Source organism: Gobius niger (genome assembly GCF_951799975.1).
Source record: "Gobius niger genome assembly, chromosome: 11".
NCBI lineage: Eukaryota > Metazoa > Chordata > Actinopteri > Gobiiformes > Gobiidae > Gobius > Gobius niger.
Window position 1 is genome coordinate 25,458,664 of NC_136862.1, and position 16,787 is coordinate 25,475,450.

The window sequence follows — 16,787 nt, forward strand, 5'->3', positions numbered from 1 at the left end:
GTGAATCAAATGGATACTTGCATGTTTTTTTATTCATTCTTCCTTTTAGCCTTAATTATTTAGCGGCTCATAGGACAAAATGTTATCAAATGGCAATGTATTCAGCATGTCGGGCTTCCCCCAAGTTGCCATGCGGAATCTTGTATGTTTAACTTGCTTCAATAATGTAGCTGCTTGGACCAGACGTCTTCTATAATGGACGTATTGTGAGGCATGTAGGCACCCCCGCGCGCCTTGGAGGAACCCTCATGGCAGCCGCTGAACTCCTTGGGCGTCGCCTCGGCGGTTTAGCACTTCTGTACAGTATGAGGAATTGTGTGCATGAGCGAATGACCATGTAGTGTAATGTAATGGTGGGGGAAAAAAAAGGCAGGGCGTTGGGGCTGTGCAGTTATGCGAAACTTGATCAAAAACACGATCTGAACTTTGGTCACTTTCAGTTGGGGTGGCCTTTGAGTTCCTGGAAAGCGTTCATTAAAGTGCCTATGGCAGGTTTTAATGCTTTTGAAAATATGACTTATTTAGATGGATAACATCTGTTGTAAGTAATAATTATCTTTTTACAGCAATTTTAAAGTGATAGTGTGAAGTTTAAATGTCTTGCAAATTTAAAAGATTGTGAATAATTGACCGCCTGGGCCTGAAGTTTGACGCAACAAAAGTGGTAATAAATAATAATGCCTTTTCTAATGTCCCTCCCTTTGCTGATTTCAGTAGCTAATGAGAATCACCAGGATACAACTTTGACCAATGAAACAAGCTTTTCCTGTGAACCGGTCTGTCAGGATGGAGGGGGAGGAGCTTAATCATTTACTTTTGAAAATGTTGTTCCTGCTTTCCTCATTTTGCAAACTAGGAGTAGATTTCTGGTTAAAGGTGGTGGATATCTCTCCTCACTTTGCAAACTTACAGGCTATCACTTTAATGGAGAAAAGTTGGGAATAAAAGTTATTTTTATTTGCATTTTTAAGCAACATAAAGTGACAGATAGAGGTTAAGTTACATAGATACAGACGCCGTCTCTGGAATCGCCCATATATGGTCATGTTTAAAGCAGTTGAGGGGGAACACAAAGAGAAAAAATCTAAACTTTTTATAATTACTCCAAAACTACTATAACAAAACATGGTTGGCACAGCAACAGTTTATATATGTCTATATCTATATATGTCACTTCCTGTCAGTAAGTGAGTGAAACTATAAACATCACAAAAATGCAGGTCAAGCTAAAGAAAGCTGGGTACAATTTGAAGCAAAATCTTAAATTGTATAGCAAAATTGAGTCTAATGGGTCATTTCCACTTTAATAGTTTATTGATATGGTTTATACTGTATAATGGATCTAATTTACGCTATATTTATGGGACTCGATAGAGCGGGTGTTGCAACTGCCACTGCACTGTGAGCATGGAGATCCGTCATGGTTCGGACTGTTCGCGTACATTTTCTATAGACTAACATTAGCTAAAAACAGCATGAAAGGCGGAGAAAAGCCAACAACTCTGTTAGCTGCTGAGTCACTACTGATAAATACATCTCACACACCGTGGTGTTCAAGTGTTTTAATGTAAATAATAACTCCAGTAGTTTACCTATTAAATCTCCATTCGTTTATCATTGCTGCAAATCCCATCATGCCTAGCGATATGACATCACTGTCCTGAACTCTATTCACCTCCTTTCAACCCGAGCTGTTCCATCTCATAAAGCCTGTGAGCCAATAAAAGAATAAAGAATTAAAGCATGTTGCTATTGTTATAGACAAGAGAAGAAATTGTCAAGGGTTCATGGGCATTTCATTTCAAACTAATGTCATTATAATGGGAGACCGGTAAGCACCCAGGTAAGTGCTACCCACACTGATGGACTATTACAGCACCGAGGTTCAAACTTTTTCAGGACTGACTAACCCATGTGAGTAGAGTATGCGCAGTATAGGCTTAAATGGGTTGGTCAGCAAACGATAAAGTGAACAGCTGCGGACATCCCACAGAGCATGAATGTATGCACACAGTTATAGTGTGACATCAATATTAATGCATATGTTTTAAATAGTGAGTCAACCAGATGACGGCTCACCGCGGAGACGTGGCAAATGCAGACCCAATCATGTTAAGTGATTAATGAGCTTCCCCCATGCACATGTACAGCTGGGCCATAATCACAGACATATAGAGTATTAAGCCTGAGTAACTCTGCGCTCTCTGTCCCCTGTCAGACGGTTACACCACGGACGACATTGAGTTTTACTGGAGAGGGGGCCACAACGCGGTGACCGGAGTGGACAGGATCGAGCTGCCGCAGTTCTCCATCGTGGACCACAAGCTCATCGCCAAGAAGGTGGTCTTCTCAACAGGTAATACATTGCACTATAAAGGCACTCGAGCGGTGTGCCTTTTACAGAAATCAAGAAGCAGGACCCACACCAAGGCATTGACCAAACAATCTAGAGCCCAAAAGTGTATGGTAAATGATCTCAACTTATATAGCACTTTTCTACTTACATTAGGTTCTCAAAGCGCTCAAATAATAATAATAATAATAATAATAATAATAAGGAATTGGTTTTATATAGCGCCTACTCAAAGACGCTTTACATTGCACTATTCATTCACTCCATACTCGGTGGTAGTACGCCACTATTGTAGCCACAGCTGCCCTGGGGTAGACTGACGGAAGCGAGGCAACCAGACGGCCCCTCCGACCACCACCAACCACTCACTCACTCACTACATTCACTAGGCTTTCTGGTGTTCCCAAACGGTCTCCCATCCAAGTCCTGCCAGGCCCTTCCCTGCTTAGCTTCCAAGGTCTGACGGGATCAGGCAGAGCAAAGGCGGTATGGCCCTTTACAGCAAGGAACAGCAAGGAACCAGGAACCATTCACACTCTCATTCACACACCAACGTACGCAGACACTGGAGGCAACGTGGGTGAAGTGTCTTGCACAAGGAGACAACAACAGTGTGTATCAATGTGCTTCTTTAAATGGCGGGATTCAAGCCCCCAACCTTCCAATCAAGCTCTACCACTGTCGCCCCCTAATCCTGTTCACTTTGTTCATTTCAATCAGAAAACTGTCCTCCTGATTTCTAAAGCCAATCATCACGCTCAAAATGTATTCATCACGGCACCACTGATTTCCAACTAAGCCGTTAGCTGAAAGCGAAAGCTTGTGTTCACAGTTTTGTGGCGTGTTATTTCCACTGCAGCCAGTTCAAAATCACAACCAGCCCAGTCTTACACTCCCTGTCTTGTCCTTGACGTAAAATATCCACGCTGAGGCGCTCAAATATAATGTCAAAGTCTTAATCGTGTTATATCCACTCTCAATGGTCGTAATCTGTTAGTTGTTTAATTATATGAACACAACTTTGTAGAATATGTCATTTTGTAGACACATTTGAGATACTTGTGCTCAGCCATCCCACACACTTATAACGTCTGAGCGAGACGCATTTTTATTTCTATTCTGTAAATCATATTCCCTCCAAATGTGTTGTCATTTATTTTAATATGATGTATCGCTGTTTCCGTAATGTTAATTAAAAGAGGCCATTATCATCTTTGCTTTTGGGCACAACCCATTTCATTTTCATTGCGGCAACACGGAGGATAATGTGGCAATTTGAACTGGCCCGCTTTTGCATTACCATAAAATTAGCATGCACTTACAATCGCACAATGCGCTAAGCGGCACGTGACGCTCTTTAAATCAAACCCTAAACAGGTTCATTGTGATATTCATCTACATTGCATCTACATATTTATAAATTTGCCGCACACGCAATTGTACAAGTGGAACCACCAATTTGCTGAGTACAATACGTAGAAATCGGGTATATTGAATCAATGCAAAACACAGATTCAACAGCTGTGGAAATTGCCAACCAATAATCTGAAAGCTGCCTGCAACGCCTCAGCCTATTTATTACACAAATGCATTATTTGAATGCACCGCAACTGTGTGTATCCACCCATGCGTGAATATAAGCCTGGATACGTTTGTCCTTGCATTGTGAGAGCCGGGGTTTCATTAGCTCATCCGCTGATATGGAAGACGGGGGAATCCCTTTTAACAAACGCTCTTTTTTTTATATGATGAGTGTGACCCACAGGTCGCTCTAAACGCATCATCAGCGCCAAGTGTTCAGCCTTTATCCAATAAAAATCCCAGCCAAGGATGGACAATGTCACCACCTTGCCACAGGGGAGGATTTCTCGGATTAAAATGAGTGGCTATTGCTTGTATCAGCGATAAGCTTCTTTTTTTTTTTTTTCTACAGATGGTCAGTGGGAGAAAGACAGAGGAGGTGCTTTTTGCGGTGGTAATTGACGTAATTCTTTTCCAGAAAGGCTGACCAAGTTGTATTCTGCTTCAAGCCAGAGCCGTTCCATTGGGGGAGACAAACCAGGCAAGGGTCCCGTGCTGTAGGGGGCCCCAGGGGATATGGCTACCTTAGTCAACAGTCTTGTGAAAGATACAGCTGATAATACTGTCAAAGTGTGAACGGCTGGAAGTTGGGACATGGTTGGGACAGGTTAAGACAAATTAGGGATGCGATGCTGGTATTGGGTATCAGAGCCAATACTGGAAAAATTACGATATTGGGTATCGGCTATAAATAACCGATACTGAACCGATATCTGTTTTGGCTCGCACTGCTTTAAAAACACAACTTTCACCAGCTAAATCTATGTCAGTACAAGTAAGTACAAGTTAAGTACAAGTTTCCGTATGTCAGATAATGCGTCATCGTTTTGCCATCCATCCTCGTTCTGTGATTGGTCCCCAAATACATACGAAGATTTCGGCCATGGTCCCCAGGCTGCTGTGAAGTTCGAAATGATTGGAGTGCACACAGCAGCATGGGTATTGCCAGACTATTTGGGAACCACTGTTTTAGTCAATCGTTTTGCACAAGTAGGAAGATGTAATTGCCAAAGGAAATAGTCTTAATGTGATGGCTTTGTAATGGACTTTGCAAGTAAATGGGTGATCGGAAGGTCGGGGGTTCGAATCCCAGCTCCCGCAAATGCACGCTATTGTTGTGTCCTTAGGCAAGACACTTCCCACTTCTTGCCTCCAGTGTCTGCGAACATTGGCGCATGAATGAGAGAGTGAATGGGTGACTGGTTCTTACTGTAAAGCGCTTTGGGCCATGATCAAGGTAGAAAAGCACTATATAAGTTGAGTCCATTTACCATTTTACCATTTACAGCTGCCCTGATGTAGACTGACGGAAACATGGCTTCCAATCTGCGCCAACGGCCTGCACCAATCACTCATGTCCTGCCCCTGGACACAACAGCACTGTGCAACAGTCGGACCCGATATTGAAACTGCTGACCTCTGGATACAAAAGCGCTAATCACTGAGCCACAGTTATGCAATACTATAATGTGTGCATTTTATGAAAACAAAAAAACAATACCCACGTTTTCATTTAGAAATAATGACCAATTGCTGCTTTTCAAACAAAACAAAATCCCTAGAACACTCTGTACGCTGACACTGTTTTTCAGATTTTACTCGACATAAGCAAAAAACCCACACTTCACAATCCATCACGACTCCGAGAAAACCTCGCATAAACATAGATTTGGAGGAAAACACAGAGACTGCTGACACTTGAAAGTAGATTCATCTTGTTAGCGAGACTGCCATTGTTCTTTGCGCTAAAATATCCCATTGACACACAGAGGAGATGGCTCCGTTGGCATCAAACAAATCTGGAGTAGTTCATCAACTCATGAGTCAGTGCACTTGAAAATAATTAGGAATCACATCTGATAATTACGCTGGGGGAAGATGGTGCAATTAAATTAGGTTCACTGTGCGCGCAGTCGAGAATAATTTGTCTGTAGATAATAATACATGATAGAGCAAGCTATGGATGTTTAAAGAGACACATTTTCACACAATAAAAGAGGCTGGACTCTGCTTTGAGGAAGTATTATTAGTAATGGGTGGTCATTTTAGTTTGTATGTATATATAAACATTGTGAAATGTAAAGTCTAAAGCACACAGAGGGCCAATCATAAACTAAAGTTACCACCATTCTTAGACCTCTGTCTTATCGCTTAATCCGTAAAGCAACTTACACCCAACTGCCCTGCGTAATCCCCAAACAGTTTAGCCAATTAATTAAATCGACTTTATTTCCGCCCATAGACTTAATGAGTGAGGTGTGATGAACAGATTATCTAATGGATAAACTTTGATACCTGGACGGCTGGGCAATTGTTCAAAAATGATAATATGAGAAAATATGATACAGATCTGATTAGATTTGCGAATTGTTGTAGAAAGGGCTTGATATTCAAGGCATAGGACTTGACTTGGTCTTGACGCCAAAGACGGCCACCCCGTAAGTCTACATCCACTGATTGCAGCCGATGTTTTCTCTCCTCTTTCCCCATACAGGGGCGTACCCTCGTCTGTCCCTGAGCTTCAAGTTGAAGAGGAACATCGGCTACTTCATCCTGCAGACGTACATGCCCTCCATCCTGATCACCATCCTGTCCTGGGTCTCCTTTTGGATCAACTACGACGCTTCGGCCGCCAGAGTCGCCTTAGGTAAAGTCCACGTCCGGATACTCCTGAGACCCGGCAATGGACCTGTGGCTGAACAAAGGGGATTGCCGCTGTTAATAATAATGATACTGTTTGGAGAAGTGCGCCGACATCAATCAAAATAGTAATTGCCTTTCACCCGGTGTGTGCTGAGTATTAGATCTCAAACAGTGCCTTCCAGACGGACTGAATACTAAATGTTTCCCCCATTGCAGAAATAAAACTGCTGGGAGATTGGCTCACACATCCAACGACAGAAATAAAAAAGGAGAATTGGCGTTTAGCGTTCAGAGTCCGTTAGCCTACTCAGTGTATTTAATCTAGCCGTTAGCGTTAGCCATCAAACATCGCAATTTATGAACGACCCAGATGTTTTCAGCTGTTGTCAACACCCATCGACCGCATGTCTACCTTATTCCTGGGGTCGTGCTCATGTAGAAACGATTGGGAATATTTTCCACTGAGCCATTGGTTTCCCAGTGGTTTCCCGGGCGTGTTTATATCAACAGTTCTAGATGATTTTCTTAACTAACTGCCTCCGTAACATTAACATAAAATAACAACAAAAGATATCAAAGTGTATCTCCGACCCCACGTAGTTCCCACTTAAATGTGCTTAAAGTCTGAAGTGGCAAGATCACAAAGTGCGCACCTAATATGTTAAAGAGGGGGTGTTATTCTTTTTTCAATCACATAGCACCAGTCTATATCACACTACAATAATGACCAAACCTTCTGTTGGTCTGTAAATGCAGTAAATTAAAATAACTGCCTTGTATGAAATTGCTCTCTCAAAATGGCTGTAGTGAATGTCTTGAAATAGGCCTCTGTCTCTTTAAGAACCTCTGACACGCCCCCTCCACACGCTGTCTGTGGCATCAGTGGGGAGGGGGTTCTGCTGAGGGGCAGTGGTTGGTTACTCGGCTGGTGACGAAAGGTCGGAGGCGTCTCCAGGAGGTGGGGGCGTTCCAAGGAGGACTCAGGCAAACCGCCATCAGAGTTTTTACAGATTACTCAAAAATACGTGAATGTGCCAAGGCAACACTTCAGGCATGTTTTTAATGAGGGAATGACAGAATAAAATGATGTAAAGCTTGAAAAAGTCGATTTTGCAAAATACCCCCCCCCCCCCTTTAAAAAAAAATATGTTAATGATAAAATAAATTATATAATTGCCATGAAAAGGATGAAACGCGCCTCGCCATAGTTAAGTATTGGGCCTGGCTTCCCTATTCATTTTTATGGGGATAGAGCGTTCAATTTGAACAGGTCCGGGATTCGACGTCGAACAAAATGTGTACATTTGTATTTCAAATTGCTAAAGGCATTTCTCTGCTTTCTATGTGCAGGTTATCATTTATCAAGTTAAAAAAAAAAACGTTGACCAACTGCTTGAAGAAGTGAGGGACGCACTAAATGGCCCTATTACAATATTGGAAATTATTATGATGTTTTTAATTTTCATTTAGTTGCATTGAAATTACACCTATTACTATAATGAGTTCATGCTGTTGTAATAAAACAAAATACAAATCATAATTGTTTTATATTGTCATATTGTCTAATTGGTGCATACTCTCTAACTTTTTTCAAACACACTGACCTCAAAATTCCAATCGCGCTTGTGTTCCTCAAATGTGCCGTCATATTTTTAGACACTGCGATATTAGCATGTAAGAAAAAAATCCATCAAACCATTGCAAAAATAGCCTAAACCCTTCCACAAATTAAACCAGCATGGTTTGCATTACTCTATATTTATCTCGGGCCTTCTTTCCAGCCGCCACAGTATATCTCTCCACTCGTGCATGGCTTTATTCGACAGGGCAATTTCCCTGATTGAATTGAGCCGTGGCGGTGGGAAGGGGTGGGGGGGTGGGGGGCTAAGGCATGCGTGGGATTGGATGGGAAAAGTAATGCGTTATAATGGAGGCTGGTCAGTGGAGTCGCTAAACTGTTTGGTCATAGATAACTTTGGCGTGACCTGGTTTGTGGGCTTTAGGGTAAAAATGTATTAGCCCAGAATGTTTTTTGCATGAGTGGGGTTTCCCAACTGTGGACACCCCCCCCGAATAGAATCACAGTGCCAGCGGTGTTTAGAATTATATCATCGTTTCAACATGAGAAAGATGGGGGCTATTTTTAGAGTGAACTAAATAAACGAAAGTAAAAGAATACAGGAATAGAGTTCTTGAAACTCGAAGGTTGGAAGTTCAGATCCTACAGTCCAGGATGGGCTGACTTATATGAGTTTACGTTTATTATAAAACACACCAAAAAACAACAACATGTAAAATAGGGTTAGGAACAAGGTTAGTTAAATGTTTTTTATGCACAAGAAGTGGTAATATAATTTGTTTTAGCCCTATCTCCAATGGAAAACGTTTCGGAAGTCCAATCCAACTTGAATTCTATAGCACATTTCATAAACAAAAAGTTTCCAAAGTGCTGCACAACAAATGAAAATATCATTTAACCAGAAACAATAAATAATTAAAACAATTAAAACATTGAAAGTCAATAAACAGAGTAAAACATAAATAAATTGATACTATAAAATACTTTAAAAACGTGGGGGAAAAACAATAAAATAAAAAAAATGAAAATAAAAGATGCATAGGACCACACAACTCATGTAGCGTTAAAAGTGTGAGAATAAAAGTTTGACATGATGATTGGAGTTTAAAGTTGCAGTTTGTAAGATTACAACCTTAAACCCAGAGAGAAATAGAAGTTTCGAAAAGTAAACAATCAAGCCCCTCCCCCCTTCTCTCCCGATTGGACCTGACAGGCCGGTTCACGTCAAAGCTCGTCTCATTGGTCAAAGTGATGGCACCGGGGATTCTGATTTGTTGCTAGGTCGGCAAAGGGAGGGTCACTGGAGCTTTATTTTTTTAGATTAATTATTTTTGCAGGCACAGGCGGTCACTTATAAGCAGTCTATTATATATTTGTAAAACTTACAGACTTTCACTTTAAGTTCGTTACAAAACATAAGCACAAAACCAACACGGACAGCCATAAACATTCATTCTTTACATTCTTAACCTTAACCTATAAAATTGGGGGTATCAAATAAACACCAATAAATGTTTGCAACAAGAAATACGACTAGAAATTTAAAAACATCCACTTCTTCTTCATCAAGTTCACAACAAAAGCTAAATCCAGTGTGGCTGGTGACTTGCCTATGCTTCAAGAAACCCAGTCTACAATCTACAATGCTATCGCTACTACTTCTGTTACTGTCTGCTCTATTTCTACTGTTATTGGCAGAGCTCTTTTCTTTGCACAGAGCCACTTCAGCTTGACCTGGTTTTGGTCATTACTGTAAAACATAATAGAGGCCGAAATCCTTTGTTGCGGGGCTATATGGGAGAAGCAGCTTGTGTGAAATTGCCTGAGTCCTATTTTGAGCGTTGACAGCCTTGTGACAGCTGCCTGGCCCATTTGCTAATTGTTTGCCGTGACTGTTGTTTGAAATGACTGTTTACTGTACAGTTGGATGTGTAATAATAATAATACAGGTGTGGGTGGGAGTTGTGGGGTTAAGCTTCACAATGGGGCTTCTCATTTTGTGTGTTATTACAGCTGCAGGATAATACCTATACACAGAATCACAACCAGGGCAACTGATGACTTTCATTTGAGCCTTGATTTCACCTCTTAACCCGCACCTGAACAGAGCAGGTTTTCTCCAGTTTGGCATTACCCGAATCTAAAAAACTCCTTGAAAAAAGTGTCAAAATAGCGACAAAAACAAGGAGGAAAATGCAATCAAAAAGCGACAAAAAAGCTTCTTCCATTAGTGTGTATTGGTGACTCCGACCCGGAGGCAGGGAAAGTTGCAACTGTGGTTTTCTGGCCAGAGACACCAGCAGTGGCTCAGGGGTTGAACATTTTCCCATATAATCCGGAAGGTTGGGATTTCGGCTGCCGTTGTGTCCTTGGGGCTGTTGGCACCGATTGGCTGCCGCGTTACTGTCAAGTCAGTCCCAGGGCAGCTGTGGCCAAATAAATCATTTCTCACCACAAGTTACGGATAATTGGAGAAATTCTAATGAAATGTGTGATACTTGACGTATAAATGACTAAACCACAAAGAACATTTTGCCAAGAAAATGATATTATATTTATTACCACAAATCCTGCATTTCATTACATTAAAACATACTTAGTGAAAAATGTCAACATATAGTTTCTATGATGCTAAAATCCACAAATTTCCTGTCTTATCCCTTCGATTTCTATCAACTGTGTAAAACTTTTTTCCCCAGCACGAGTTCCCGCTAATGGCCAGGCCCAAGGCTGACATTTGAATTTCAAATCTCCCCATGCTGTCCGGCACAGCTCATTTTCGACTCATCTTTTCTAAAAAACTAAATCTGAAATCACAGGAGTGGGGTCCTTGGTTTCATTGATCGTGACAGCCTTAATCAAATCTAGATGCGGTATTGATTTGATCTCCGAGATCTCACTGTCGGAGGGGAGGAATTGTCCCGCGGTCTCAAAAAAACATCACTTTGAATATCATATTTTTGTGAGTTTGATGGAATAAGTTTTTGCTGTGGCGCTGAAAGAGAAAATACAAGATTGTTGCCCATCCAATCTAATACTGCACAAATACAAATGTCCATTCATCTCTAAACTATTTGAACCAAAAATAAAATACCTACTTCAATTGCCTTTTCTTGTGTCTTTTCCGACAGGTATCACCACTGTGCTGACCATGACCACCATCAACACTCACCTGAGAGAAACGCTCCCCAAAATCCCCTACGTCAAGGCCATCGACATGTACCTGATGGGCTGCTTCGTCTTCGTCTTCCTCGCTCTGCTGGAGTATGCGCTTGTCAACTACATCTTCTTCGGCCGGGGGCCTCAGAGACAGAAGAAAGCGGCGGAGAAGTCCACGCTCGCCAACAACGAGAAACTCAGAATGGATCCAAACAAGGTCGGGGGACTTTAGTTGTTTCGTTTAAGTCGTAGTGAGAAGGTATTCCTATTAGGTGCCCCCTTAAATCCAAGCAGTTATTTGTTTTGTTCCACATCGTACCTCTGTTTTCTCAGAAAGTTTTCTCGAAAGTAACAGTATTATGCAAAATAATCAACTAAAACTTCTCAAAGCTTTTTACCATGTTTCAATGTTCTCCCATCAAAAACATACCTGGAGCTGTGTTAAGACCCACTTGCGCACCTTTGAGTAATCTTTGAATCTTCCCACAAGGCTATTCTAATCATTGCAGCAGAAGCTCCCAAAAAGCTCTTCCTGAGGTCCTACGAAATATAATTTTTAATCACTTTTTCGTCACTTTTTTGCCACGTTTTCGTCACATCACATTTTTGTCACTTTTTTGTCACTTTTTCATAATTTTTTCGTCACTCTTTTGCCACTTTTTCATCACATTTTTGTCACTTTTTTGGCTTTTTTCATGACTTTTTTGTCACTTTTCCATGACTTTTTTGTCACTTTTTCATCTCGTTACATTTTTGCCAATGGTTTGTCTTTTTTCATGACTTTTTTGTCACTTTTTCGTCACTTTTTCATCACTTTTTCGTTACATTCTTGCCAATGGTTTGTCTTTTTCATGACTTTCTTGTCACTTGTCGTCGCTTTGTTCATGACTTTATCGTCACATTTTTGTCACTTTTTCATGACTTTTTCGTCATTTGTTTGTCACTTTGTCTTTTCATAACTTGTTGGTCTTTTTTCTCTCACTCCTTATTGAAACAGCTGCACAGCAAAGGTAACAGGAGGAGGGGGAATGGGAGCGGGAGGAGCTCTAAGGGAGATCTCATGGAAATCAAGATGTGAACCTACAAGATATTTTTGTTTCCAGCGTAAAACCCCCTCTTTAAATAGAAAAGTCTATGTCATGTCAGTGGCTGCATAGTGCGACTAATAGAACTTTGCTGTGAAAATTCTGACATTAAAAGTCATTACAATTAAACATTCTGAAGATATAATAAATCAATGTCTTAGTAAGTCGCCACAAAGCTTTTGTTTTCATTACCGCGTTGTTTACAAGACGTAAGTACAGTACACAATGCAGTAAAAGTTTACGAAGCCTTCTATGTAGGTTAGAATAATTACAAGCGAAGAAGAATTGTGGATTTTCGAAATCCTGGTTTGGATGGAGATGTGACGACCTCTGCAGAAAAATGTCAGTCTGGCCCAGTTGGAATTCGCGCTAAGAAGAATATCAAAGTAGAACACTATGTACAAGAGAGAGTAATTCTTCTCACTGAAATGATGAAAAAATAGAGCAAGTAACAATTGAAATGCTCCAAATTATAAAGCGCAAACATTAACGTAAATAGTGTAGAAAGTTTTTTATTGTGTTAGCTTTCAGTTGTACACCAGCTTGCCAATATAAAGGCAAAGGTTCTAAAGCCGTCATCTGCCCTTTTTCCTCTCATTCAAGAGGCTTTGTCAGCACTCATGATCTTTGTTTGGCAGCAGACTGAGTATACACTGGTCCAGGAGGAGGAGGAGGTGTTTCACTTGTCATGGTACCACCCAACTTTGTTTTGAAAAGTTCGATGGGCGGTGCCATGACCGAAACACCGATCACGTCCGTCATGGTGCTGTTATGTCTTTGCAGTGGCTTGTGGGAAATGTAGTCGGCCGAGATGACACTCTTTACGCCAGAATGAAGCAGAGGGATCTGGACGGACACGACTCGATGTGGGAGCCTATCTTTATGGACGACGCAGCCATCGGCCTGGATCAGAAGAACAGGGTGAGTCTGAAATAGTAGTTGTTCACAATCATTTTAGGCTTTTGTCGAATCTCGTGAGAGCACAAAATGCAAGAGTTTTTGACCTCTCAGAAGAACACCTGGCTTAGTCCTGAATTTGATGATTAAGGCCTTGTGTAGACCTGATTTAATTCTGGCTTTGCTCTGGTCTCAGAATATGGTTTGGACCTGGGGTAGTCCTTTGTTTAGGTCATTTACGTGAAGTGCAACTTGGCATCGACATCTAACTCAATGGTCAGTGGTAACTCTTTGACCATTGACGAACTCTTTGCCCACCTTTTGAATGTTGATAACTGGGGGGCTGTGTTCACAGACTGGTGGCTTTGCTTCTGTCACTCTGCCCCAGGGGAACCATGGCTTCAAACGATAGCTAAGTTTAGCGATATCTGTAGCTCTGGAGCGTAGCCTTATCAAGTAGCCCCCCAAAGACTGGGAGAGGATCGAAACATGTTGACGTGTCCATGTTTACCTCATACCCCAGGTCCTCTTCTTTTTTACACAATCTGAAGTTAGTTTTTTTTCCCTTGAAAAGCACCTGCCTTCACGTTTTAGACCCAGCGATGCAGTCACCTTTCCAGACTTTTAGCTCCCAAAGACATTCCACATTTCTTCATGTGCATTTTACATTCATTTTGTCTTTGTTTGTGTAGAGATTGAACTCTAGTAATCTTCTTCAAAGCATAGGTAGCTCCCTGCCATCATAGTCTAGTAAAAGTAGCTTGCGGGTTAAAAAGGTTGTGAGGAAGGGAACCCAGGGTGCTGAGGGTGCACTCCCTGGTGGATGGTTTGCACATTGCAGGCAACATCAAAGGGGGGGTATTATGCAAAATCGACTTTTTCAAGCTTTACATCATGTTATTATGTCATTCCCTCATTAAAAACATGCCTGAAGTGTTGCCTTGGCACATTCACGTATCTTTGAGTAATCTGTAAAAACTCTGATGGCAGCCATTTTAGGGATAGGTTTGCCTGAGTCCTCCGTGGAACGCCTCCACCTCCTGAAGGCGCCTCCGACCTTTCGTCACTAGCCGAGTAACCAACCACTGCTCCTCAGCAGAACCCCCTCCCCACTGATGCCACAGACAGCGTGTGGAGGGGGCGTGTCGGAAAGAGTCAGAGGTTCTTAAAAAGACAGAGGCCTATTTCAATACATTCGCTACAGCCATTTTGAGAGAGCAATTTTATACAAGGCAGTTATTTTAATTTACTGCATTTACAGACCAACAGACGGTTTCGTCATCATTGTAGTGTGCTATAGACTGGTGCTATGTGATTGAAAAAAGCATAATACCCCCTCTTTAATAAATAGGACATAAGTACAGGAAAAAATGCCTTGGCAATCTTGTCCCTCAGCACCCCCGGACCAAAATATGTTCTTGTCTGTGACCAAGTATTGAATAACTGACAAATACATCAACATCTGTGTTCGGTTTCCGCTCTCCTCCAGATGGACCCCCACGAGAACATCCTGCTGAGCACGCTGGACCTGAAGAACGACATGGGCATCTCCGAGCTGGCGCTGGGGCTGAACGACCCGCGGAACACCATGCTGACCTACGACAGCTCCACGCTGCAGTACCGCAAGGCCGGCCTGGCGCGGCACAACTTCGGCCACAACGCGCTGGACAGACACATGACGAAAAAGAGCCGGCTACGGAGGCGCGCGTCCCAGCTCAAAATCACCATCCCCGATTTAGCTGACGTAAACTCTATCGATAAGTGGTCGCGGATGATCTTCCCCACCATGTTCTCCTTCTTCAACATTGTTTACTGGCTTTACTACATCAACTAAACGGGGGGACATTTATAGGGAAAATATAAACATAAAGTAGTGTTTTTTTTGGTTTGTTTTTTACTTGTTTCATTTTGAATATTCAGGATTTTAACCACCATATTTACCGGATACTTGTAGACCAGATTACAAACAATTAAGGTGCCTGTTCCTGGTTGATTCTGATTTTGTGCATTAAGTTCCTTTTTTTTAATATGTTTCTTCTTCTTCTTTTTGTTGTTGTTGTATTTTCTGGATATGAGTTGTTGCCAAAATGTCCGTTAGGTCCAAGTTTACATGGAGTAACGCGAAGGGTGATATTGAGTACTGTGACTGAGGCTAAAATACAAAAAAACTGTGTCAGGTCTTTGATAGTTCTAGCGCAAAAAAAATATATATACTGTCCTACACTTGACTTTTTATCCAATCACCGTTTACAGTAGTAGATTCCAGACTGTGTAAAAATCACTGACCGTTTATTTTGAACAAACATACATTCCAAATTGTGTAGCCTCTTTAATGTAACAAGTGATTTATTAAATATGTAAACATTTAGCCCAAAGCACATTTACACAGGGTATTATGAAGGGGGGTCTATCACTCTTAAAGTATATCTCCTCCTTAAGCAACTGTGTAAATACATATACTGAAGATGATGTGAATACAAGTACTACAAGAATAATAACTTCGAGCTGAAACTGCGGATTCCCTCACTACTGAGCCAATATAGCACTTTATACAATTTGTAAATGTTGGTTTTATTTTGAAAAGTGTGGCACATAAACAAGCACAAATCATTATCGAAAGTTACATATTGGAGCATATCCTTTTCTGGGGCTGAAATAAGGCTTGTTTTGGTGGTCATAATTCCGTCTTAGTTACCTGGAACTCTACTTGGTCTCTCGACTGGGGGTAGATTTTATAAAACTTTTGCACACTGTTGATCCTAAAGCCATAGAGGCTGTACCTTCAGAACCTGGTGCTCGCTGATAATCTTCAACTTACAGTCACAAACATCTCGGCACACATTCCATGAATAAACTATAGACAGTTTTACAGAGTGCATTTTCACGAGTTTGTGAGGTCCAGTAAACGGGTGCATTTCGGAAAATTTTAATATTGTGTATAAGTACATTTTCTTAAAAAAGTAAACAAGGTATTTGTACTTGAGATAGAGTAAAACATCCCAAACAGTATTTTCCTCATAGTTCAAATTATAGATAATACTGAAAACAAAACAAAAATCAGTATTCACAAAATGAATTCTATCAGTCAAGTAATTACATATACTCTGTACTCATTTTGGTCTGAATTACTACCTCCTGAAGGATGGGTCTGGATAGAGGATTACAAAATGACCTTTTGTTGGTGTCGGGCCAAGGTTAAACATCTATAGAGGTGTCAGTGGCTGATCTAGCCCCACGTTAGTCCGAGCAGCCTGAGCAGAGCATTTAAAAAGCTACGAAGACGCACAGAGTGACGCTCGCTTAGAGGAGCCGCTCTGATTGGCTCGGTTGACTTTCTTCAGATACATCACTTCAAGTATTGGGCCCAGACCCATTTTCTTTCAATCAGAAAGAAGTGAGTGTGGCTGTTCAGGATAGTTAAACACCACCACCTTTGTTCCCTTTAAATTTAATGACTAATGGGTGTCAGTGGCCCACATGACGGTATGGT

At 41.4% G+C, this 16,787-nt stretch overlaps 1 protein-coding gene across 1 annotated transcript in view; it reads left to right on the plus strand.

The window, feature by feature from the left end:
- The window catches only part of gabrb2b (gamma-aminobutyric acid type A receptor subunit beta2b), an 80,295-nt gene extending 63,912 nt beyond the window's left edge, over window positions 1–16,383 (plus strand). Inside the window, exons 6-10 of the mRNA XM_079565982.1 lie at window positions 2,219–2,356; window positions 6,429–6,581; window positions 11,288–11,532; window positions 13,184–13,321; window positions 14,787–16,383. Of these exons, the coding sequence (XP_079422108.1) occupies window positions 2,219–2,356; window positions 6,429–6,581; window positions 11,288–11,532; window positions 13,184–13,321; window positions 14,787–15,131 (1,019 nt within the window). The 3' untranslated portion in view covers window positions 15,132–16,383. The remainder of the gene's footprint in view (window positions 1–2,218; window positions 2,357–6,428; window positions 6,582–11,287; window positions 11,533–13,183; window positions 13,322–14,786) is intronic.
- The last annotated feature ends 404 nt before the right edge of the window (window positions 16,384–16,787 follow it).